The sequence below is a fragment of the Dendropsophus ebraccatus genome, chromosome 3, assembly GCF_027789765.1.
Source record: "Dendropsophus ebraccatus isolate aDenEbr1 chromosome 3, aDenEbr1.pat, whole genome shotgun sequence".
NCBI classification, from domain to species: domain Eukaryota; kingdom Metazoa; phylum Chordata; class Amphibia; order Anura; family Hylidae; genus Dendropsophus; species Dendropsophus ebraccatus.
The window spans coordinates 194,082,408-194,108,932 of NC_091456.1; the positions used below are offsets into that span (position 1 = coordinate 194,082,408).

At 45.1% G+C, this 26,525-nt stretch overlaps 2 protein-coding genes across 2 annotated transcripts in view; both read left to right on the forward strand.

Annotated features, from left to right (window-relative positions):
• Positions 1-26,525, forward strand: part of LOC138786650 (zinc finger protein 585A-like) — a 214,893-nt gene that overhangs the window by 118,969 nt on the left and 69,399 nt on the right. The gene's annotated exons all lie outside the window — the stretch shown is intronic.
• LOC138787611 (zinc finger protein 850-like) overlaps positions 1-26,525 on the forward strand; it is a 61,606-nt gene that overhangs the window by 17,381 nt on the left and 17,700 nt on the right. The window contains exons 7-8 of the mRNA XM_069964952.1: positions 1,219-1,343; positions 3,551-3,640. Of these exons, the coding sequence (XP_069821053.1) occupies positions 1,219-1,343; positions 3,551-3,640 (215 nt within the window). The remainder of the gene's footprint in view (positions 1-1,218; positions 1,344-3,550; positions 3,641-26,525) is intronic.

Sequence of the window (26,525 nt, forward strand, 5' to 3'; positions counted from 1 at the left end):
GTAGTAAAAGTTTAACCCTTAGAGGACGGGGCCAATTTCAACTTTTGCTTTTTCGTTTTTTCCTCCTTGTGCTTAAAAGGTCATAGCACTTGCATTTTTCCACCTAGAGACCCACATGAGCCCTTATTTTTTGCGTCACTAATTGTACTTTGTAATGACAGGCTGAATTGTTTTAATAAAGTACACTACGAAACCAGAAAAAAATTAGATGTGTGGTGAAATTGAAAAAAAAAAAAACGCATTTCTTTTATTTGGTTTTTTTTTGTTTTTACGCCGTTCGCCCTGGGGTAAAACTGACTTGTTATATATGTTCCTCAAGTTGTTCCGATTACAATGATATATAACATGTATAACTTTTATTGTATCTGATGGCCTGTAAAAAATTCAAACCATTGTTAACAAATATATGTTCCTAAAAATCCCTCTATTCCCAGGCTTATAGCGCTTTTATCCTTTGGTCTATGGGGCTGTGTCAGGTGTCATTTTTTGCGCCATGATGTGATCTTTCTATCGGTACCTTGATTGCGTATATGCGACAAGTTTGCACTTTGGGATTTTTTTTGTGCTTATGCCATTTACTGTGCGAGATCAGGAATGTGATTAACTAATAGTTCGGGCGATTACGCACGCGGCGATAGCAAACATGTTTATTTATTTATTTGTTTATTTTTATTTATAACCTGGGAAAAGGGGGGTGATTCTGACTTTTATTAGGGGAGGGGGATTTTTACTAATAACACTTTTATTTGTACTTTTATACTTATACTAGAAGCCCCCCTGGGGTTAGGGTTATTCCCCCCTGGGGTTAGGGTTATTCCCCCTGGGGTTAGGGTTATTCCCCACTGGGGTTAGGGTTATTCCCCACTGGGGTTAGGGTTATTCCCCACTGGGGTTAGGGTTATCCCCCCTGGGGTTAGGGTTATTCCCCCCTGGGGTTAGGGTTATTCCCCCCTGGGGTTAAGGTTATTCCCCCCCTGGGGTTAGGGTTATTCCCCCCCTGGGGTTAGGGTTATTCCCCCCCCCCTGGGGAACTTCTAGTATAACTACACTGATCTCTCATTGAGATCTGTGCTGCATAGATATGCAACACAGATCAAGTGCCGAGCCGGGATCAGCGCCATTACGGCACTGACCCCGGACTAGACACGAGGGAACGGCTGTATCAAGTAATCGGATGCAGCTGTCAACTTTGACAGCTGCATCCGATTACTCTATTAGCGGGCACGGCGATCAGACCATGCCCGCTAATAGCCGTGGTCCCGGGCTACAAGCGGCACCCGGGACCGCGGCAGTTCAGAGTGCGGCCACGGTCTGAACGCGTGGAGGCAGTCCTGGACATACGGGTATGTCCAGGGTCGCCTAGGGGTTAATCACCCTATTTCCCAATTTTTTTAAATAAAATAAGTAAATAAATAAACATATTTTGTATCGCTGCATGCAGAATTGCCCAAACTATTAAATTATGGCATTCGTGATCTCGCACGGGAAACAGCGTAAGCGCAAAGACCACCAAGGTGCAAAGTTTCAGATTTTTGGTCACATCATATCCGTAAAAATTGTAATAAAAAAAAAGTTGCAGATACACAAGCAAGGTACTGATGAAAAATACAGATCATGGTGCAAAAAAATCACACAGCCCCATAGACCAAAGGAGAAAAGCGTTATACAGATGATAATAGAGCAATAAACACATTCCGTTTTTTTAAATAAATTAAAGGTAATTAAAAATTTTACACTTTTACTGTGTAAATAAGTTTTCCCCAGTTTCACAGCATATTTTATGGAAAAATGAAGTCTGTTATTGCAAAGTACAATAATAGCTCATCTGGGTCTGCAGGTGAAAAATTCAAGCGCTATGGGCTTTTAAACATGAGGAAGAAAAAAACAAAAGTGCAAAAAAAAAAAATTTCTCCGTCCTTAACGGGTTAAAAACTCGCACAAAAAACTTTTCTTGTCCAGCAATGGTTTGACCCACAAATGACATTTCCATGAATATGGAAAAACTCGCACAAAGAAAAAAAAACTTCTTGTAACCTGTATTATTGACATGGAAAAAACTAAGGGTCCATTTACACAAAAAGATTTGAAGCCAAAGCCAGAAACAGACTACAGACAGAGATCAGGTCATAAAGGAAAACCAGAGATTTCTCCTCTTTTCAAATCCATGCCTGGCTTTGGCTTCAAATCTTTGGCAGATAATCTGTCAGATAACCTTTCTGTGGAAATAGACCCTAAGGGCCCTATTCCACCGGACGATTATCGTTCGCATATTCGTTAACGATTAACGATCTCAAACGACCGCTATTGCGAAAGACCTTAAAACGTTTACTCATTTCCATGGAACGATAATCGTTACTTATGATCGTATTTGCGATCGTTTTTTCTTCGCTATTGCGTTCGTATCTACTGCGAACGACCGAACAATGTCTTATTCAATGCGAACGTTTTGCGAACGATAAAAATAGGTCCAGGTCTTATAAAGCGATCAACGATTTCTCGTTCGGACGTTAATCGTTAACTGCATTTCAAACGAACGATTATCGTTTAGATTCAAACGATTTAACGATAATCTGAACGATAATCGGTGGAATAGGACCCTAACATTACAGACAAATTATGGGCCCTATTACACAGGACGATTATCGTGCAAAAAATTGTTATATCGTTCGAATTTAAACAATAATCATTCTGTGTAATTGCTGGCAACGATCGAAAAATCGTTCTCATGCCGTTGATCGTTGATTTAGATCTGAACCTAAAATTATCGTTAATCGGTCGCTGTAATTCCGCATTCTTTAACCGTTCAGTGTAATTGCACATTGTTTTGCTAAGATCAGAAGGAATAAACGATCGTAGTAACGATTGCAATAAGGATCGTAGTAACTATCGACTATCGTTCGGTGTGTTATGGTGCACGATTTCAGTTTGGAGCAGTCGATGACTATGAGAAGTCTACAATCAGCAATTAACGTCATCTAAAAAGCAAATACAGACTCCAGATCACAATCCTGAAATGTTCCTCATTGTATATATCACACTGTGTCTCAAATCTTGATATTTATTAATAAAAGTTTTTTTTTTAATTGATAACCAGCTATGATAATAAGACATCATGTGTGTGTTTGTGCGCGCGCTCCCTGAAAACTGCCCCCTAAGTCTGAAGAGGTGAAGAGAGAAGTGTATATAGGAAAACAGGAAGGGCAATGGAAACGGCATCTTAGCATCACCAGGTACTGCCCTGGGTGACCATATGATTAGGAAGCAAGCTTGCACCTCTTTTTTTTTTTATAAATTCTTTATTTAGTAGCCACATTTTCCGACAAAGAAAAGCTGAACAATCAGGGATAAACACACCCCGAGCCAGAAAGTCGCGAAAAAAGGCGAAACATTTGGACACGAGAGACATATGAAAATGTACACAGTAGAACAGGTCAGTACAATTTAACACTCATGTCGAATTGGATGAGGAAATACAGTGTCCGCCTGTTCCATGAGTTATTATGATGGCCCGGTGGCTGCTCCCAACCGTCAACCCCTTCGTCCTTTTCAGCTAAAGGACCAGAAAGAGGAACTCCCAGCAAAAGACGCTGAGGTTCAGAAGGCAGGGAGGGGGTGGGGAAAAGCAAAGGAGTGGGGAAAGGTGAAGAAGGGTAGAGGACAGGGGAGGAGGGGGGCGAGAAAGCCACAGGGGAGACCGGGGGGGGGGGTTAGAAGAAGGGCGAGGGAAAGCAGACGCTACGGAGGAAAGAGAAGGGAAGAGGAGAGGGAGGAGAGAGAGAAAGAAGAAGAAAAAAAAAAAAAAAAAAAAAAAAGGGGGGGGGGGAGGGGGGGGGGGGGGGGGAGGCAGGGGAAAGGAGGGAGTAGAGGGGACAGTAGGGAGGGTCTAAGGGCAATGTCCAGGCCCAGGTGCCCCAACTGTCGCAGGCCCACAAGCTTGCACCTCTTTTGACAGTACCCATCTGCTCAGGCCCTGTTAAACGTCCTGGAATATGAACTTGGTGCTCATGGAGTATTTCCTAGGGATCTCGTGGTTGAGGTTATCTAGGATGCCTGGCACCTGTTATCTAAGATGCCTGGCACCTGAACTGTTATGCTTTGTGGCTTGCCAGGAAATGCTTCTTCGTGAAGGATCGGCCACACAGCGCTCCATCACCAAGTATCCCATTGGGTCCTGTGTGTAATGACTGCATTTTGGATGGCAACCGAGCGCACTTAAAGTGACTGTACCACCAGGCCCAGGCTGAAGCACTGCAGGCGGCGGACCTACCCCCAGTTGGAAGAAACTCCAGCCCCTCCATGACGTGACACCATTAGAATCAATGGAACCCTATCATAGAGGGGCTAGAGTTTCCTCCCACTAAGGGTGGGTCGGCCGCCTCCAGTGCTTCAGCCTGGGCCTGGTGGTACAGTCACTTTAAGGTGCAAGACTAAGGGCCCTATTTCACCGGACAATTATCGTTCAGATTATCGTTAAATCGTTCGAATCTAAACGATAAATCGTTCAGTTGAAATGCAGTTGACAATTAACGACCGAACGAGAAATCGTTGATCACTTTATCGTTGACCTGGACCTATTTTTATCGTTGCTCGTTCGCAAATCGTTCGCATTGAATAAGACGTAGTTCGGTCGTTCGCAGTAGATACGAATGCAATAGCAAAGAAAAAGTAACGATTATGGAAATGGAAATGAGTGAATGTTTTCAGGTCTTTTGCAATAGCGGTCGTTTGAGATTGTTAATCGTTAACGATTATGCGAACTATAATCATCCGGTGGAAAAGGGCCCTAAGGAGGACAATCGTATAGCAATGTCATTTGAAGATAGACTGTTCCTAGAGTCGATGAGAAATCAATAGTACAGGCGATTTTAAGAAACTTTGTAATTGGGTTTATTAGCCGAAAAATTAATTTTTATCATAAAATACCTTGAAGCTCTCCCCCCGTCTTCTTTTTTTTCTATGGAGAGGTGAGGGGTGGAGGGAGATGAGGCACCAAAACAGGACAACAAAGAGTTAATTTACAGCTACATCACCGGCCTATCTTTTTTTTTTTTATTAAATGTTTTTATTTGCATTTTCAAAAGAAAACAGTAAGAACGCAACCAATAACAATATAACATTGCTAGCGATTAATCAGTATTCGACGGTGCATAGACACAAATCATTACATATTTATAAACGCATGACAGGGTAAAAAGACAGCAGGCAAGAGATGGTACAGTACACAGTCCACCAAACAACAGGGGCATTCTGGTCCTACACTTGTGGCAGTTTCAAAGGACCAAGGGTCCCCACCAAATCAGCTTTGCAGCACCAAACAGTGAACCGAAACGGCCTCACAATGTCCGCTATGGATTGTTGGTCATAGTGTGTTATAATAAAGACTCGCCATTTCTGAAAGAACTTTTTGGTAGACTTGTTTTTGTGCCGTTCTGTGTCGACTCTATCAAGAGCTTCAGCTGGTCTATGACCATGGGGATGTCTGGAGGGGAGGAAGATAGCCAATTGAAGAGCAGACAATGGAGAGCTACTACAAGTATGACAGGTATCAATTGGGGGGTATAGCTAACGCCATCAGTGTCATCTGGGGGGCGGGGTTGATGGAACAGGAGGACCTGCGGGGTTAGTGGGAGTCGGACCTTCCAGTGGGTGTGAACGTAGTCAGTCACTTGTTGCCAGAACCGCAAGGTGAATGGGCAGCTCCACACCCCGTGCCATAGGTTGGTTAATGGTGTCTGGCACTTGGGGCATGCAGTGATTCTGTCCGGAAAAGAGGGGGACGACAGGATGTTGAAACCGTAGAGGGCCCCCTGGGCCAGCTTAAAATAGGTTTCCCTACATCTCTCATTAATAATGCATTGTCTAACCTTGGCCCATCCTATCAATATAGTGTCTGCGATGTCAGGATCTTGTGTCCAGGTCGCCCAGGTCTTAAAGAGGGACGTCTTGTCAGGTCTTTTAGTTTGAACTTCATTGCGGATGGCCATGTATAGTGAAGAAATAGAGGGCTTATGGGGTGTGGACCCTATGATACCATCAAGGGCATGTGTGGTCGCCTCCTTGGAAAGATCAGACAACCTGGCAGTGCAAAAGGCGTGGGCCTGACTTAGAAATAGGGACCAGGAGGGAGGAAGGCGATATTTGGATCTAATTTCGGTAGGAGTAAGCCATTTACGATGGTCATAGTCTATGAGATCCCCCACTGATGTTGGGCCCTGCAGTGACTCGCGCCTCAGCCATGGAAACGATTGTCCCTGAGGAAATTCCGGATGGCGTATCAAGGGCATACGTTTTGATACAAGGAAGGGAAGACCAAAGGCCTTCCGTATTTCCTTCCACGTCACGATGATGTCGCGAAAAAGAGCTGAACATTTTACAAAGGAGGGCAATTTAGCATAGGATGTGTGAAGAAGACTCCGGACATCCCAAGGATGAGCGAAGGCTTGCTCCAGATGTATATTAGAGAAAAAGGAGGGACCATGAACCCAATCAGGTACGTTGCTGAAGAGGCTGGCGAAGTTGTACCCTCGTACATTGGGACAATTTAGGCCTCCATCCACCTTGCTCAGCATAAGCTTTGTAAGTGATATCCGTGGACGCTTCCCCCTCCAAAGAAATCTAGTGAAGGCCCTGTTTATCGCAGTAACATCTTTGTGTTTAAGTAGAAGGGGAAGGGTTTGTAACGGATAAAGCAGGCGGGCAAAGCTTATCATTTTGATTAAATGACACCGGCCAGCTAAGCTCAAAGGCAGGCTCTCCCAATTTTTCAGCTCTGTGGTAATCTTTTTTATAAGGGGTAAATAGTTGAGAGCGTATAGGGTATCTGCAGTTTTCCCTATTTTCAGCCCTAAATATGTTACGGAGGAGGAAGCAACCTTAATATTTAAGTGGTTTAGACAGTGAAGCCAGTCCGGTCTGGCCAAGCCCAAGGGTAGGAGTTCACTTTTAGTCACATTAATTTTATAGCCCGAGAAGCTTCCGAAGTTACTCAGGAAGTCTAAAACCTTCGGGAGGTGCTGGTCGGGCCTGCTAAGGAAAAGGAGGAGGTCATCAGCAAACATAGTTAGCTTAACTGTTTGCGAGCCTATCCCAATCCCCTCGAAAAGGGATGATTGTGTCAGATGCCTGGCAAGGGGTTCTATAGCAAGGTCGAAAAGAAGAGGAGACAGAGGGCAACCCTGCCTCGTCCCCTTTTCCAGCGCAATGGGGGTAGACAGGAGACCTTGAGTGTGAATGCTTGCCATGAGATCCGTGTACAAACCACTCAGGAAGGTACGAAACGCCCCTGTGACACCAAATTTGTCCAACACCGACCCCAGCCAGTCCCATCGCACGTTATAAAATGCTTTTTCCGCATCCAATGTTAGGATAGCTGGGTGCTCCCCTGGCTGAGGTCGATGTCGGACGCGATCTAGTACCATGATAACCTTGCGGATGTTGGTTACTGCAGATCTGGTCCTCACAAAGCCCACCTGATGGTCTCCCACCAATTCCAGAAGCAGGCAAGCCAGCCTGTCAGCCAGGATTTTAGATATGAGTTTGATATCCTGATTTATAAGGGATATGGGTCTATACGACCCTGGATCTAGGGGATCCTTCCCGGGCTTTGGGAGGACTTTGATGTGCGCCAGCTTAGCTGAGGCCGGGATATCACCTGTGTGTAGTATGCCAGTGAAGTAATCTGCCAATACCAGAGAGACCTGTGTCGTGAGAATTTTATAAAACTCCCCTGGGTAACCATCCGGACCCGGGGATTTGCCGTTGTGCAACGCCTTAATGGCGGCCGTCACTTCCTCCTCCGCAACATCTGCATTCAACACGTCCCTTTGTTCCTGTGATAAGGAAGGGAGGGTTAGGCTGTCCAGATAATGGGGCCCTAATGAATCATCTACCAAAGTGGTTTTGTAGAGATTTGCATAGTAGTCCCTTAACAAAGAGTTAATCAGCAAGGGTTGTTTTTGCACTTGACCAGCTGGGTCCTTAAGTGCTAAAATATGTGAGGGAGGAAACCTGCCCTTGGCCAGCCTAGCTAGCATCCTCCCAGCTTTGTTGCCCTGCCTGAACAGGTCGGTATCAAAATGGGTACGATACATGCGCTCCCTCCTATCTATCCAAAGCTCAAACACTGAGCGCGCGTTTTGCCATTGGAGTTTAGCATGTGGGGTGGGGATCTCACAAAGTGAGAGTAGGCTTCACGAAGCTGTGCACTAGCTTTAATGTATTCTTGATGGACCTTCTTTTTCATCGAAGAATGATAGGCCAGTAGCTTGCCCCGGAGAACGGCCTTCGCTGTCTCCCAGTAAATGGGTAAGTCCCCTCTATAAGTGGCGTTGTCTGAGGCAAACTCTAACCACCATCCTCTAAGAAGCTCCTGGACTGTCTCGTCTGTATATAGGTAAGTGGGGAACTGCCATTTAAAGTAATTGGCTTTTGGGGCCGAGGTGTGGAATGTGATGGCAACTGGCGCATGGTCAGAGATGACCAGATCTTTGATCTCCACCGAAGTCAATCTGTCACAAATTTGTGGACTAGATAGCAGGTAATCTATTCGCGACCATGTAGAGTGAGCATGTGAATAGTGTGTGTAATCGCGGTCGTCCGGATGTAACAGACGCCAACAATCCCGCAGGTCAGTGGAGGATAAGACTCGTGATAGGATTCTGTCTCTAGACGTGGTGCCGTGGCTAAATTACGTGTGTTACGTCTATCCACTGTCCAGTCTAGTGTAGTGTTTAGGTCGCCCCCCCACAACCGTCAGACTGAATTTTGGCTATTAACCCGTCAAAAAAGGCTTTGTTGTCTCCATTGGGAGCGTAAGCATTATATATACTGTATGACTCCCCATTGTGTTCCAACACTAAGTGAGACAGTCTCCACTCCTGGTCGCAGAAGTGGGATAGTAATGCGAAGGAGAAGGATCTGTTGATAAGTGTAACAACCCCGGCTTTGCCCTCAACTGCTGAGGATCCGAAGATGTGCCCAACCCATTGCTTTTGCAGCCTAAAATAATCAGTGGTTAGGTGAGTCTCTTGCAAGAGTACTATATCGGGTTTCAGGCGTTTTAAATGCCGGAGTATCTTGACCCTCTTCTGCGGCGAACGCAGACCCTTGACATTCCAGGTCACAATAGTGATAGAGTCAGCCATTGCCTGGTGATCGTAGTGGGCCTATAAATGTGTAGTGGGCATAGCTGAAGAACAACAGGCTGAGCACATCCCCTGGAGACAATACAGCTACATAAGATACGGTAATGATAAGTGCAACCGGTACCATTTGGGTTACGAGGAATTTGCTAGCAGTATAAACTATAACCAGTAACATACATTTCAATAAAAGCATCAGAAAACTATTCAGAGAGAGAATTGGGTTGAACAACAATCCCTGGTAAAGTGTCAAGAGTGGTAAAAATATAACACTTTACAATAGGGCGGAGGCCTTCCTTTTTTCAGACATGCGACACAGGAGAGCCAACCTGCCATCCCCCTTGTAAGCGAACAGTAGGCAGTCATGGATAGACAGAATTAGTCAAATATGATGTTGTAAATTACCCGCCCAACAGGATATGCAATAGTGGACATGCCCGGCTCTGCAAAGTCACATCCTGTGATATAGGGCAGTGCTAATACGATCCTGCCTGTTTGGGCCAAAAGAACACATTTTTAAACAGGAACTATAATAGCTGCATAAGGTGTAGTAACTCCACAAACTGGAATAGTTGAGGTGGGAGTGAGAACTGAACCATGAATAAAGAAACCATACATTACGCAGGAGACGCTCAGTCCGGTGATGGTGACCGCTCATTATCAGAGCGACGAGCCAAGGATCGCCTACGCTTCTTGCGATCCAAGCGGGTCTTGGAGCGACCAGGTCTGCCCCCGGCCGGTGAGGAGGCCCGTGCTTCCATGGGAGAGGAGGAGCGGTGGCAGTCATGCCGCTGAGAAGAACTTGGCGAGGAGACATCAATGTTCAAGGCTGAGCTTGCTTCCTCTGGGGACGCATAGGTTGAGGTAGAGCCATCATTGTGGAAGACCCTTAGCGTGGCCGGGTACTGCAGCTGGAACCTCTTGTTGGTTTTGTAGAGATGTGAGCAAATGGCGCTTAACGCTCTCCGGCGTTTGGTGACCTCCACAGAGAAATCCTCAAACAGGAGAATACGCATGCGGTGAAATGTGAGTGGGTCGCGACGTTTGCGAAAGGCACGTACCAGCCCAGTTTTATCATTGAAGTCCAGTAGCTTGAAGATCACTTGCCTCGGTCTGCGTGCGTTGTTATCAGATGGCCTCTGCGCAGCTTGCCTTTGATCAGGAGGAGCCCCCAGCCTATGCGCCCGCTCCACTCTGCATGGATGTTGAAGACCCAGCGCTTTGGGTAAATCACGCTCGCAGAAGCGCTGGAGCTCCGTTGGAGTCACTTTCTCGCTGACCCCCACTAGCCTAAGGTTGTTCCGGCGGGACCTGTTCTCTAAGTCCTCCATTTTATCTCCGGTCTTAGCCATTTCACTCTCTAGGACAAGTAGTCGGTCAGTTACACCTTTATTTTCATCCTCCAGTGTAGAGACTCTCTTTTCCAGCTCAGTTATGCGGGCTGCATGATCAGTCACTTCAGATTAGAGGTGATGTAAAGTGGCCTTAATGGCAGTCTACACTGTCCTCTGTATCTCTGGGGCCATTAACCTTGCCACCTCTAAGGCCAGCTGCTTATGGTCAAAGGTCCCTGCCTGGGAGACGGGGAGCATGTCCTGGGTAAATTGGGACAGCCCTCCATTTTGGGAGAGAGAGACACTGTCAGCGCTGCTGTTAGGTGGGGAGAGCTGTGTGGCTGGTACCTGTGAGGCTGACAGGTCCTGTGCAGGATCGCCGGGCGCCATGTTAGCTGCAGCGCGCGGCATGTCAACCTGCCTGCCTGCTGCAGACAGCTGCCGAGGGGTGCCCTTTTGGACGAACTTGTCCATTTGGAGGGTGAATGGCTGCCGGTCGGTCGTCCCGTCGGGACGGTTATTGCGGTACGGGGCGGCGGGTGCGGGAGCTCCTGTGCTCCGATGCTCACATGCCCGCGCCGGAACCGGAAGTACCACCGGCCTATCTTCTCTGAAGTCAGCACTGACCTCTCTGACCTCTGAATACCGGCTTTCTAACAGTTCCCGCTGTGTAATCCTTTGTTCTCTGCTGGCGACTAATCTCCCTCCTCCCCCCCTCCCCTCTCTCCATAGATTACATAGGGAACGACTGATGTAAAAGAGTCGAGATTTCCTGATACTGAGCAGTTTTTTTAAATCGCCTGGACTATTGATTTCAGGATAAAAAAAAAAAAAAAAACAGTGACACTTTAGGCCTCGGAGACAACACTTAGCTGACAATAGAGAACAAGCTTACAAACGATTTGTTTCTCTCAGGTTCGGACTATGAAGCAAATCAGAGAAGAGTGATCATTTCTCTACCTGTATGGAGACCATGTTCCAAATTAGTATGCAAATTGCCTTTAAGTGACATAAAGATGACATTTTTAGTTTTTCAATGAAACTCATGGATGGTATTGTGTCTCATGCTACGTTTACACGGAGCGATAATTCGCCCGATCATACGAGTAACGATTTCGAAGTAACAATTTTTTTTTTTAAATAACGATCAGTGTTTAGATGGAACGATATATCGTACAGAAAATTCGTTTTGCGATCGCTTAAGCCTATCATGCACATAGGTAAAATCAATGAACAACTAACTGTGTACATGGAACGATCTGCAAATTTTTGCGAACGATCAACGAGGATTTGAGAACTTGTTGAAAGATCAAAATGAATGATTTATCGCTCGTCGCTTGATCGTTCGCATGGTTTACACGTACGATTATTGTTCAAATTCGATTGTTATCGTGCAAATTCGCACGATAATCGTTCCGTGTAAACGCAGCATTATGGTATGGGCTCTTATGGTACTTTTACACAAAGCGATAATGCGCCCGATCGCACGATTAACTATTTTGAATGAACAATGTTTTTTTTTAGAACGATCAGCGTTTAGACGGAACGATACATCGTACGGAAAAATCGTTATGCAATCGTTTTGCGATCGCTTAAGCCTATCTCACACATAGGTGAAATCTTTAAAAGAATGTTTACACAGAACGATCTGCGAATTTTCTCCGAACGACCAATGATAATTTGAGAACATGTTGAAAGATCACAATGAACGTTTTCTCGCTCGTTGTTTGATCGTTCGCTGCATTTACACGTACGATTATCGTTCGAATTCGATTGTTATTGTGCAAAAACGAACGATAAATCGTTAACTACTTAAGAAGGATGTTCCACATTATTAAGCAGGCCACCGGTTTCAAGTAACGTGGGAAAGAAACAAGGATCTCTCTGCTGCCGAAAAGCGTCAAATAGAACAATGCCTTGGACAAGGTATGAAAACATTAGATATTTCACGAAAACGTAAGCGTGATCATCACAGTGTGAAGAGATTTGTAGCTCATTGAGAGCACAGACGGGTTTGTGCAGATAAAGGCAGAATGAGGAATACTTCTGCCAGGTAAATTTATCGGATTAAGGAAGCAGCTGCTAGAATGCTACAAACCATGGAAGCTGCTGGTGCCTCTGGAGTCCTGCAAACCTCAAGGTCTAGGATCCTTCAAAGACTTGCTGTGGTGCATAAACCTACTACTCGGCCACCCCTAACCCGTGCTCACCAGCAAAAATGGCTGTGGTGGGCCCACACATACATGAAGATTCATTTTTAAACAGTCTTGTTTACTGATGAGTGTCGTGTAACCCTGGATGGTCCAGATGGATGGAGTAGTGGATGGTCACCATGTCCCAACAAGGCTCCAACGTCAGAAAGGAGGTTGTGGAGTCATGTTTTGGGCCAAAATCATTGGGATAGAGCTGGTAGGCTCCATTAGGATTCCAGAAGGTGTGAATATGACCTCGGCAAAGTATATAGTTTCTGACTGCCCACTTTCTTCCATGGTACAAAAAGAAGAACCGTGCCTTCTGGAGCAAAATCATCTCCATGCAGGACAATGCCCCATCTCATGCTGCTGGGAATCCCTCCGAGTCATTGGCTACTATGGGCATAAAAGGAGAGAAACTCATGACGTGGCCGCCATCTTCCCCTGAAATCAACCCTATAGAAAACCTTTGGAGTATCATCAAGCAAAAGATCTATGAGGGTGGGAGGCAGGTCACATCAGAACAGCAGCGCTGGGAAACTCTCCAAAAACTCACAAGATCAATGGATGCAACAATTGTGAAGGCGATATCACAGAAGGGTTAGGAAGCTTTTGACTTCAGTGAGTGTGACCTCCTGATGCTGCAAATTCAACAGATGACCATTTTCAGTTCCTTAAAACCTATAACATTTTTGAAACGTTAATGTGCATAATAATTTAGAACATTATTTTTCTTTTTAATTTTGAAGAATATACTGTTATCATTGGGAGGATTGTTAAATAAAATTCGATTTATACTCTAACAGGTGACCCTATGTAGGTCTGCAGATGGAAAAGTGAAAGAGATATGGCTTTTTATATACCAAGAAGAAAAAACTGCTACATGTACAGTGGGGAAAAAAAGTATTTAGTCAGTCACCAATAGTGCTCCCACTTAAAAAGATGAGAGGCGTCTGTAATTGACACCATCGGTAGACCTCAACTATGGGAGACAAAATGAGAAAACAAATCCCGAAAATCACCTTGTCTGATTTTGTAAGAATTTATTTGCAAATTATGGTGGAAAATAAGTATTTGGTCACTTACAAACAATCAAGATTTCTGGCTCTCACAGACCTGTAATTTCTTCTTTAGGGTGCATTCACACCTACCGGATCCACAGCGGATCTCACTTCTGCGGATTCGAAGAGAGAACCGCTGCGGATCCGGTATCAATTCACCCCTATGATAGCACATAATCGCAGCGGGATTAACATCCCGCTGTGAATATGTGCTTTAACTCCCTGGTGCCTGCAGCCCCGCCGTCGCATCCCCCATCCCCGGCGGCGGGCATACAGTACCTGCGCGGCTGCAGTGAGGCTGCCGGCTCCGATCCCGCTCAGCTGAGCAGGACCGGAGCCAGGAGCCTCACTGCAGCCGTGCCGCCGAGCAGGTAATGTATGCTCGCGGCGGGTCGGAGATGGGCTGATGGGGGGATGTGGCCGGGATGGGGGGGATGTGCCGCCGGGGATGGGGGATGCGACGGCGGGGCTACGGGCACCAGGGAGTTAAAGCACATATTCACAGCGGGATTTTAATCCCACTGCGAATATGTGCTATCATAGGGGTGAATTGATACCGGATCTGCAGCGGTTCTCGCTTCGAATCCGCAGAAGTGAGATCCGCTGTGGATCCGGTAGGTGTGAAGGCACCCTTAAGAGTCTCCTCTTTCCTCCACTCATTACCTGTAGTAATGGCACCTGTTTAAACTTGTTATCAGTATAAAAAGACACCTGTGCAAACCCTCAAACAGTCAGACTTCAAACTCCACTATGGTGAAGACCAAAGAGCTGTCAAAGGACACCAGAAACAAAATTGTAGCCCTGCACCTGGCTGGGAAGACTGAATCTGCAATAGGCAAGCAGCTTGGAGTGAAGAAATCAACTGTGGGAGCAATAATTAGAAAATGGAAGACATACAAGACCACTGATAATCTCCCTTGATCTGGGGCTCCACGCAAAATCTCACCCTGTGGGGTCAAAATGATCACAAGAACGGTGAGCAAAAATCCCAGAACCTAGTGGGGGGACCTAGTGAATGAACTGCAGAGAGCTGGGACCAATGTAACAAAGCCTACCATCAGTAAGGGCCCTATTCCACCGGACGATTATCGTTCAGATTATCGTTAAATCGTTCGAATCTAAACGATAATCGTTCGGTTGAAATGCAATTAACGATTAACGACCGAAAGAGAAATCGTTGATCGCTTTATAAGACCTGGACCTATTTTTATCGTTGCTCGTTCGCAAAAAGTTCGCAAATCGTTCACATTGAATAAGACATTGTTCGGTCGTTCGCAATAGATACGAACGCAATAGCGAATAAATAGCGAAGAAAAAAACTATCGCAATTACGATCATAAGTAACGATTATGGTTCCATGGAAATGAGTGAACGTTTTCAGGTCTATTGCAATAGCGGTCTTTTGAGATCGTTAATCATTAACGATTATGCAAACGATAATCGTCCGGTGGAATAGGGCCCTAAGACACTACGCCAGTGCCAGGGACTCAGATCCTGCAGTGCCAGGCGTGTCCCACTGCTTAAACCAGTACATGTCCGGGCCCGTCTGAAGTTTGCTAGAGAGCATTTGGAGGATCCAGAAGAGTATTGGGAGAATGTCCTATGGTCTGATGAAACCAAAGTGGAACTGTTTGGTAGAAACACAACTTGTCGTGTTTGGAGGAAAAACAATACTGAGTTGCATCCATCAAACACCCTACCTACTGTAAAGCAGTACATCATGCTTTGGGGCTGTTTCTCTGCAAAGGGGCCAGGACGACTGATCCAGGTACATGAAAGAATGAATGGGGCCATGTATCGGGAGATGACGAGTGCAAACCTCCTTCCATCAGCAAGGGCATTGAAGATGAAACGTGGCTGGGTCTTTCAACATGACAATGATCCAAAGCACACCGCCAGGGCAAGGAAGGAGCGGCTTCATAAGAAGCATTTCAAGGTCCTGGAGTGGCCTAGCCAGTCTCCAGATCTCAACCCTATAGAAAACCTTTGGAGGCAGTTGAAAGTCCGTGTTGCCAAGTGACAGCTCCAAAACATCACTGCTCTAGAGGAGATCTGCATGGAGGACTGGGCCAACATAGCAACAACAGTGTGTGCCAACCTTGTGAGAACTTACAGAAAACGTCTGACCTCTGTCATTGCCAACAAAGGAAATAGAACAAAGTATTGAGATGAAATTATGTTTCTGACCAAATACTTATTTTCCACCATAATTTGCAAATAAATTCTTACAAAATCAGACAATGTGATTTTCTGGATTTGTTTTCTCATTTTGTCTCTCATAGTTGAGGTCTCCATATGGTGTCACTTACAGACGCCTCTCGTCTTCTTAAGTGGTGGAACTTGCACTATTGGTGACTGACTAAATACTTGTTTTCCCCACTGTACATTACACATATACAGCTCTAGGCTGGGTTCACACTACGTATATTTGAGGCTGTATGTTTGAGGCTGTATAGCAACCAAAACCAGGAGTGGATTGAAAACACAGAAAGGCTATGTTCACATAATGTTGTAATTGAGTGGATGGCCGTCATTTAATGGCAAATATTTGCTGTTATTTTAAAACAACGGCTGTTATATTGAAATAATGGAAGTTATTTACCGTTATATGGCGGCCATCCACTCAATTTCAACATTGTGTGAACAGATCCTTTCTGGGTTTTCAATCCACTCCTGGTTTTGGTTGCTATGAGGACCTGACATGAGGACCAAATACAGCCTGAAATATACATAGTGTGAACCCAGCCCTACTGTGTACACATACAGCTCAGCTACATGTACATTACACACATACAGCTCAGCTACATGTACATTACACATATACAGCTCAGCTACATGTACATTACACATATATACAGCTCAGGTACATGTACATTACACACATACAGCTCAGCTACATGTACATTACACATATACAGCTCAGCTACATGTACATTACACATATATACAGCTCAGCTACATGTACATTACACACATACAGCTCAGCTACATGTACATTACACAGATATACAGCTCAGCTACATGTACATTACACACATATACAGCTCAGCTACATGTACATTACACACATATATACAGCTCAGCTACATGTACATTACACACATATACAGCTCAGCTACATGTACATTACACATATACAGCTCAGCTACATGTAAATTACACACATACAGCTCAGCTACATGTACATTACACACATATACAGCTCAGCTACATGTACATTACACATATACAGCTCAGCTACATGTACATTACACATATACAGCTCAGCTACATGTACATTACACATATACAGCTCAGCTACATGTACATTACACATATACAGCTCAGCTACAAGTACATTACACACATATACAGCTCAGCTACATGTACATTACACATATACAGCTCAGCTACATGTACATTACACATATATACAGCTCAGCTACATGTACATTACACACATACAGCTCAGCTACATGTACATTACACACATATACAGCTCAGCTACATGTACATTACACACATATACAGCTCAGCTACATGTACATTACACACATACAGCTCAGCTACATGTATATTACACACATACAGCTCAGCTACATGTACATTACACATATACAGCTCAGCTACATGTACATTACACACATATACAGCTCAGCTACATGTACATTACACATATACAGCTCAGCTACATGTACATTACACACATACAGCTCAACTACATGTACATTACACACATATATACAGCTCAGCTACATGTACATTACACATATACAGCTCAGCTACATGTATATTACACATATATACAGCTCAGCTACATGTACATTACACACATACAGCTCAGCTACATGTACATTACACACATATACAGCTCAGCTACATGTACATTACACATATATACAGCTCAGCTACATGTACATTACACATATACAGCTCAGCTACATGTATATTACACATATATACAGCTCAGCTACATGTACATTACACATATACAGCTCAGCTACATGTACATTACACACATATACAGCTCAGCTACATGTACATTACACACATACAGCTCAGCTACATGTACATTACACATATACAGCTCAGCTACATGTACATTACACATATACAGCTCAGCTACATGTACATTACACATATATAGCTCAGCTACATGTACATTACACACATACAGCTCAGCTACATGTACATTACACACATACAGCTCAGCTACATGTACATTACACACATATATACAGCTCAGCTACATGTACATTACACATATACAGCTCAGCTACATGTACATTACACACATATATACAGCTCAGCTACATGTACATTACACATATACAGCTCAGCTACATGTACATTACACATATATACAGCTCAGCTACATGTACATTACACATATATACAGCTCAGCTACATGTACATTACACATATATACAGCTCAGCTACATGTACATTACACATATATACAGCTCAGCTACATGTACATTACACATATACAGCTCAGCTACATGTACATTACACATATATACAGCTCAGCTACATGTACATTACACATATATACAGCTCAGCTACATGTACATTACATATATACAGCTCAGCTACATGTACATTACACACATACAGCTCAGCTACATGTACATTACACACATACAGCTCAGCTACATGTACATTACACACATATACAGCTCAGCTACATGTACATTACACATATACAGCTCAGCTACATACACATCACACACATACATACAGCTCAGCTACATGTACATTACACATATATACAGCTCAGCTACATGTACATTACACATATACAGCTCAGCTACATGTACATTACACATATATAGCTCAGCTACATGTACATTACACATACAGCTCAGCTACATGTACATTACACACACATACAGCTCAGCTACATGTACATTACACACAGGGCTCTGCTGCAGGCATATATAACACACACATACACAGCTTTGCTCCACACACATCACACACACACAGCTCTGCTGCACACACATCACTTCAGCTCATCCAGCACAGCAGAGTCCTGCATACACTGAGCAGCAGCTCCTGATCATGTGACTCCTCCTCCTCCATGTGACTGATCACATGACTGTGACATCATGGCAGGTCCTGGAAGCACACGGCTCCTGTACAGCTCTGCAGGTGAAGGTACAGTATATATATATATATATTAGAAAATGTACCCGGCGCTGCCCGGGTATAAAGTGTCAGTGTGTTAATTAGATTTGTTCTAATGTGCCCAGGAGGCCAAGCTAAAGGTATTGTTTCATCTGAGTTAATCAGTGGAATTAGTGTATACCTGTAGTGCATAGTTGGAGGGGTTCTGTATACCCACAATGTATAGTTTTTAGGGGTCTCGCATATCTGTAGTGCATAGTTGGGGGGGCTGTATACCTATAGTGTATAATTGAGGGAGGTCTTGTATACCTGCAGTGTACAGTTGGTGAAGGTCCTGTATACCTGTACTGTATAGTTTGGGGGTCCTGTATACCTGTACTGTATAGTTTGGGGGTCCTGTATACCTGTAGTATATAGTTGGTGCTGTATACCTGTAATGTATAGTTGGTGGAGGTCTTGTATACCTGTAGTTTATAGTTTGAGGGTCCTGGATACCTGTAGTGTATAATTGGTGGAGGTCTTGTATACCTGTAGTATATAGTTCGGGGGTTCTGTATACCTGTAGTAAATAGTTTGAGGGTCCTGTATAACTATAGTATAGAGTTGGTGGAGGTCCTGTATACCTGTAGTGTATAGTTTGGGGTCCTATATACCTGTAGTATATAGCTGGTGGAGTTCCTGTATACCTGTAGTATATTTGGGGTCCTGTATACTTGTAGTATAGAGTTGGTGAAGGTGCTGTATACCTGTATTATAGAGTTGGTGTAGGTCCTGTATACCTGTAGTGTATGGTTTTGAGGTCCTCTATACCTGTAGTGTATAGTTTGGGGTCCTATATACCTGTAGTATATAGTTGGTGGAGTTCCTGTATACCTGTAGTGTATAGTTTTGGGGTCCTGTATACCTGTAGTGTATAGTTTGGGGTCCTTTATACCTGTAGTATATAGTTGGTGGAGGTCCTGTATACCTGAAGTATATAGTTGCTGGAGGTCCTGTATACCTGTAGTATATAGTTTTGGGGTCCTGTGTACCTGTAGTGTAAAGTTTGGGGTCCTGTATACCTGTAGTATATAGTTTTGTGGAGGTCCCGTGCACTTGTAGTGTATAGTTTTGGGGTCCTGTATACCTGTAGTGTCCTGTATACCTGCAGGGTTGTATTTACCCGTATGGCAGTGTTATTCAGTCACAGTGTGTCGGTATTGGTCATGTCTGGTATGGGGGTGTTATCCAGTCACAGTATGGCGGTATTGGTCAGGTCTGGTATGGCAGTGTTATCCAGTCACAGTATGGCGGTATTGGTCAGGTCTGGTATGACAGTGTTATCCAGCACAGTATAGCGGTATTGTTCAGGTCTGGTGTGGCGGTGTTATCCATTCACAGTATGGCGGTATTGGTCAGGTCTTATATGACAGTGTTATCCAGTCACAGTATGGCGGTATTGGTCAGGTCTGGTATGGTAGTGTTATCCAGTCACAGTATGGCGGTATTGGTCAGGTCTGGCGTGGCAGTGTTATCCAGTCACAGTATGGCGGTATTGGTCAGGTCTGGTGTGGCGGTGTTACCCAGTCACAGTATGGCGGTATTGGTCAGGTCTGGTATGGAGGTGTTATCTAGTCACAGTATGGCGGTATTGGTCAGGTCTGGTATGACAGTGTTGTCCAGCACAGTATGGCGGTATTGGTCAGGTCTGGTGTAGCAGTGTTACCCAGTCACAGTTTGGTATACCTGTTGTGCCCTGTATATACATGTACTGTATAGATTGAGTAGGGGGTCCTGTATATACATGTACTGTATAGATGTAGTAGGGGGTCCTGTATATACATGTACTGTATAGATGTAGTAGGGGGTCCTGTATATACATGTACTGTATAGATGGAGTAGGGGGTCCTGTATATACATGTACTGTATAGATGGAGTAGGGGGTCCTGTATATACATGTACTGTATAGATGGAGTAGGAGGTCCTGTATATACATGTACTGTATAGATGGAGCAGGGGGTCCTGTATATACATGTACTGTATAGATGGAGTAGGGGGTCCTGTATATACATGTACTGTATAGATGGAGTAGGGGGTCCTGTATATACATGTACTGTATAGATGGAGTAGGGGGTCCTGTATATACATGTACTGTATAGATGGAGTAGGAGGTCCTGTATATACATGTACTGTATAGATGGAGTAGGGGGTCCTGTATATACATGTACTGTATAGATGGAGTAGGGGGTCCTGTATATACATGTACTGTATAGATGGAGTAGGGGGTCCTGTATATACATGTACTATATAGATGGAGTAGGGGGTCCTGTATATACATGTACTGTGTAGATGGAGTAGGGGGTCCTGTATATACATGTACTGTATAGATGGAGTAGGGGGTCCTGTATATACATGTACTGTATAGATGGAGTAGGGGGTCCTGTATATACATGTACTGTATAGATGGAGTAGGGGGTCCTGTATATACATGTACTGTATAGATGGAGTAGGGGGTCCTGTATATACATGTACTGTATAGATGGAGTAGGGGGTCCTGTATACATGTACTGTATAGATGGAGTAGGGGGTCCTGTATACATGTACTGTATGGATGGAGTAGGGGGTCCTGTATACATGTACTGTATAGATGGAGTAGGGGGTCTACCAGTTATTACTGTGGATGTGGTGAGGCAGCTTCCCTAGCAACCATTGCTCCCTGTGAAAATGAAAGCAGTAATCCTATTGGTTGCTAAGGCTCCAACTGCCGTGTCTGCTGCAGCTAATTATATCACCTGTGTTTGCAGTGAGGAGATTTTCCCATTCCTCTCTATAGGGCGCCTCTCTTTCCCCTCCCCCTCCCCTCCTGTACATCTGGCGGGGGCGGGACCTTCGCAATAACCTTCCCGGGCACCCAATGTATCTGTGGGCCAAATTTGGGGTCAAACGGTTCAGGCGTTTGGAAGTCTATAGAGGACAGACAGACAGACAGACAGACAGAAGGACAGACAGACAGACAGACAGACAGACTTTGATTTTTATGATATAGATGTGGGAATAATTAACGGAGGCCATTATTAACATTAACTCCTTCAGGACTTGGCAGTATTAAATTTTAAAGGGGTTTTCTAATTTTGCTGATTATGGATTGGAATCATTTATTTTTTTTTCCTCCTTGCCTTCTAAGATTGCAGCAATGTCCGTTGACAGTGACCAGCTGCATTTGTTTCTATGGAACACCAGCCACACACAAAAATCTGACATGTCTGCACAACATAATGTGTGCGCACAATGGATAGTACGGCCCCTGGCCGTATTATCCATTGTGTGCTATTGTTAAAGGGGAACTCCGGATAAGAAAAACTTGTTTTCTATTAAAAGTACATTAAAAGTTACATATATGTGTCTATACATTGTATTACCGTATCTGTGCGGTTGTAACGCCTGTAGTCGTGGATCCACTGAACGGTCACTAGCAATGGTATTAACAGCACCAGGGAGCGGAGTCTAAGGGGCCGCTGGTGTTCACCAGAGCCCGCCGCAAGGCGGGATGGACTTGCTGCGGCAGGCGACCCCCAGGTCGCTGCCCCTGGCTTGGTTGCTGTAGTCTGTAGGCTTAACCGCAAGTGGCAGGCAGTGCTCAGGAACAATGGGTAAGCAGCGGACAGGGACTAGGAACAGGGACTGAGGTCAGGAACAACAGGGAGCTGGTCCAAACGCTATGGGAAGCATGTAGAGGCTCCAACACGAGGGGCAGGGCATGCTGGGATTTATAGGGAGTGATTGTGTGCATACACCAATTAGGGGCGGACTGGCCCTTTAAATCTGTCACTGGACCCTGGCGGCTGCATGGGGAAGAGAGAGGTTGCGGCGGCGGCCCGGAGCACGGGACGCCGCCGCGGGCGTGACAGCGGTTCTGCCACACTGGGAGCTGATAGACATCCAGGAAGTGAAGAAAAATGGCCTCTGTGCCAATCCACATTGTCTCCTGCTCCTTCTGCTCTCTCCCCTTAGGAGACAAATATTCCATGCCTCTGTCTCACATTTTGTGTGTTTGCTGAGATCAGGCTGATGATGCAGACAGGGGGCAGGGTGTGATGTCACAGGAGGCTGGACTAGATCCCCCAATCCCCTGAGTGATTCACCATCTCTGACCGGCCAGAAGCAGCTGCTGCAACTTCACTGATTGTGAAGTCTGCAGTAAAATAAGCGCTGTGTTCACACATGTTGGAGTGTCATTGCAGTACCGCAGCGTATTCACAAAAATGATGCAGTAACACAAGTAAATGATGCTAAACGGAAGAGAGGATCAGAGCCTTGTGGTGCTCAACTTCAAAGATAACAGATGCTTGATCATAATATGTGAGTGGAAATGAAAAGAAAAAAAAATCTAAAACTTCTTTACTTTATTCCAATATCAGCGTAACAGGTAGAGAATACAGCGTGCTGTGTGGTGTTACAGGTAGAGAATACAGCGTGCTGTGTGGTGTTACAGGTAGAGAATACAGTGTGCTGTGTGGTGATACAGGTAGAGAATACAGCGTGCTGTGTGGTGTTACAGGTAGAGAATACAGTGTGCTGTGTGGTGTTACAGGTAGAGAATACAGCGTGCTGTGTGGTGTTACAGGTAGAGAATACAGCGTGCTGTGTGGTGTTACAGGTAGAGAATACAGCGTGCTGTGTGGTGTTACAGGTAGAGAATACAGCGTGCTGTGTGGTGTTACAGGTAGAGAATACAGTGTGCTGTGTGGTGTTACAGGTAGAGAATACAGTGTGCTGTGTGGTGATACAGGTAGAGAATACAGTGTGCTGTGTGGTGATACAGGTAGAGAATACAGTGCTGTGTGGTGTTACAGGTAGAGGATACAGTGTGCTGTGTGGTGTTACAGGTAGATAATACAGTGTGCTGTGTGGTGTTACAGGTAGAGAATACAGTGTGCTGTGTGGTGATACAGGTAGAGAATACAGCGTGCTGTGTGGTGTTACAGGCAGAGAATACAGCACGCTGTGTGGTGTTACAGGTAGAGAATACAGCGTGCTGTGTGGTGTTACAGGTAGAGAATACAGCGTGCTGTGTGGTGTTACAGGTAGAGAATACAGTGTGCTGTGTGGTGTTACAGGTAGAGAATACAGTGCTGTGTGGTGTTACAGGTAGAGAATACAGTGCTGTGTGGTGTTACAGGTAGAGAATACAGGGTGCTGTGTGGTGTTACAGGTAGAGAATACAGTGCTGTGTGGTGTTACAGGTAGAGAATACAGCATGATGTGTGGTGTTACAGGTAGAGAATACAGGGTGCTGTGTGGTGTTACAGGTAGAGAATACAGTGTACTGTGTGGTGTTACAGGTAGAGAATACAGCGTGCTGTGTGGTGTTACAGGTAGAGAATACAGTGTGATGTGTGGTGTTACAGGTAGAGAATACAGTGCTGTGTGGTGTTACAGGTAGAGAATACAGTGCTGTGTGGTGTTACAGGTAGAGAATACAGGGTGCTGTGTGGTGTTACAGGTAGAGAATACAGTGCTGTGTGGTGTTACAGGTAGAGAATACAGCATGATGTGTGGTGTTACAGGTAGAGAATACAGGGTGCTGTGTGGTGTTACAGGTAGAGAATACAGTGTACTGTGTGGTGTTACAGGTAGAGAATACAGCGTGCTGTGTGGTGTTACAGGTAGAGAATACAGTGTGCTGTGTGGTGTTACAGGTAGAGAATACAGTGCTGTGTGGTGTTACAGGTAGAGAATACAGCGTGCTGTGTGTTGTTACAGGTAGAGAATACAGCGTGCTGTGTGGTGTTACAGGTAGAGAATACAGCGTGCTGTGTGGTGTTACAGGTAGAGAATACAGCGTGCTGTGTGGTGTTACAGGTAGAGAATACAGTGTGCTGTGTGGTGTTACAGGTAGAGAATACAGTGTACTGTGTGGTGTTACAGGTAGAGAATACAGTGCTGTGTGGTGTTACAGGTAGAGAATACAGCATGATGTGTGGTGTTACAGGTAGAGAATACAGCGTGCTGTGCGGGTGGGACCACAATGAAATCATAAATTACTGCAAATAATTCAGTAACACAATGAAACTGCAATTTGTGAACACAGCCTAGATGTTCTGCAACAGCTTTGGGCGGGGAATAGGCAGGGTGGGGGACTGTGATGAACAGCTGAGGGAAAGCATTGCATTCTGGAACCTGTAGTACTGTGTACAACTGATAAACCAAGAAGTGCAGAAACACAAAATAGAACAAAACTCCCCAAAAGAAATGGAGAGGAAAGCCTATTGCCAAGGGGGTGACTCCCAGTGGGGATGGGGAGATCCCCAAACCACCTTGATACGTAGCCCCACTCGGCTGCGAGTAGGGATGGTCCGAACCGAGTTCGGTTCGGGTTCGTACGAACCCGAACCCTCGGTAATGATTCCCGCTGTCTGCCCGCTCTGTGGAGCGGGAGGACCGCCTAGAAAACTGGGATACAGCCATAGCCATAGGCTGTATCCCAGTTTTCCAGGCGTTACTCCCGCTGGATCCGCCCGCTCTGCTGCCGAGCGTTCGGGTTCATACGAACTCGAACCTCGGTAGGTTCAGACCCTCCCTAGTTGCGAGTATTGGAACATAAATAGGGAAATACCAGGGTGGCCCCTTTTTATGTCAAAGTCTAACTCTGTGGCGAATATTGCGACATGACAAGGGTTTACCAAGGCGGGCATCCATCCACAGACGCCATTTCGGGGTAGTTGCCCCTTGTCAGTGAGGAGTAGGATTCTGGCTAACAGGGGCAATGAAAAATAGACCAACAACCCCGGCAACATACTCGTTTTTACTCTGGGGCCAGAAAACCCTGTTAACATTTATATTTTATTACATTGGCCTATTTTGTTTCCATTCAGGTTTCTAAAGTCCAAGATCCAACGGATGGACCAATGAAAGATGGGAGGAGACAAGAATCAGATGGCGGAGAGGATAATAACCCTCACCCTAGAGATACTTTTCCGGCTTACTGGAGAGGTGAGGGATTCTGGGAGTGATGTCATCATGACATCATTATTATCTATGGGATAACAGATGGATAAGACTGGAGAGGTGAGGGATTCTGGGAGTGATGTCATCATGACATCATTCTTATCTATGGAATAACAGATGGATAGGACTGGAGAGGTGAGGGATTCTGGGAGTGATGTCATCATGACATCATTCTTATCTATGGAATAACAGATGGATAGGACTGGAGAGGTGAGGGATTCTGGGAATGGATGGAGTAATAGTAATGTGTCTCTCCATACACAGGATTACACAGTAGTGAAAAAGTCCTCTAGTGGGCGCTGTGGGGCCCCTGGGTGTGAAGGATGGGGAAGAACCCTGAGCCCAATCCCGGGGCCCCTGATACATGAGGAAATGGAGGAAGAGAAGATCCTAGAAGTCACCAACAAGATGGTGGAGCTGCTGAGTGGAGAGGTGAGACTGTGGCTGCTGGGAATGCTGGGACATTATACAGTAACACCACTGGAGGGGTGGGGGGGATGACTGTGTGATCATTGTGTGTGTCAGGTTCCTATAAGGTGTCAGGACGTGGCGGTCTATTTCTCCATGGAGGAGTGGGAGTATGTAGAAGGACACAAGGATCAGTACAAGGATGTGATGCTGGAGGATCAGCAGCCCCTCCCATCAGCAGGTAATAGACAGGACTATATACACACCTCCTCTCTGTATTATCTGGATGGAAAG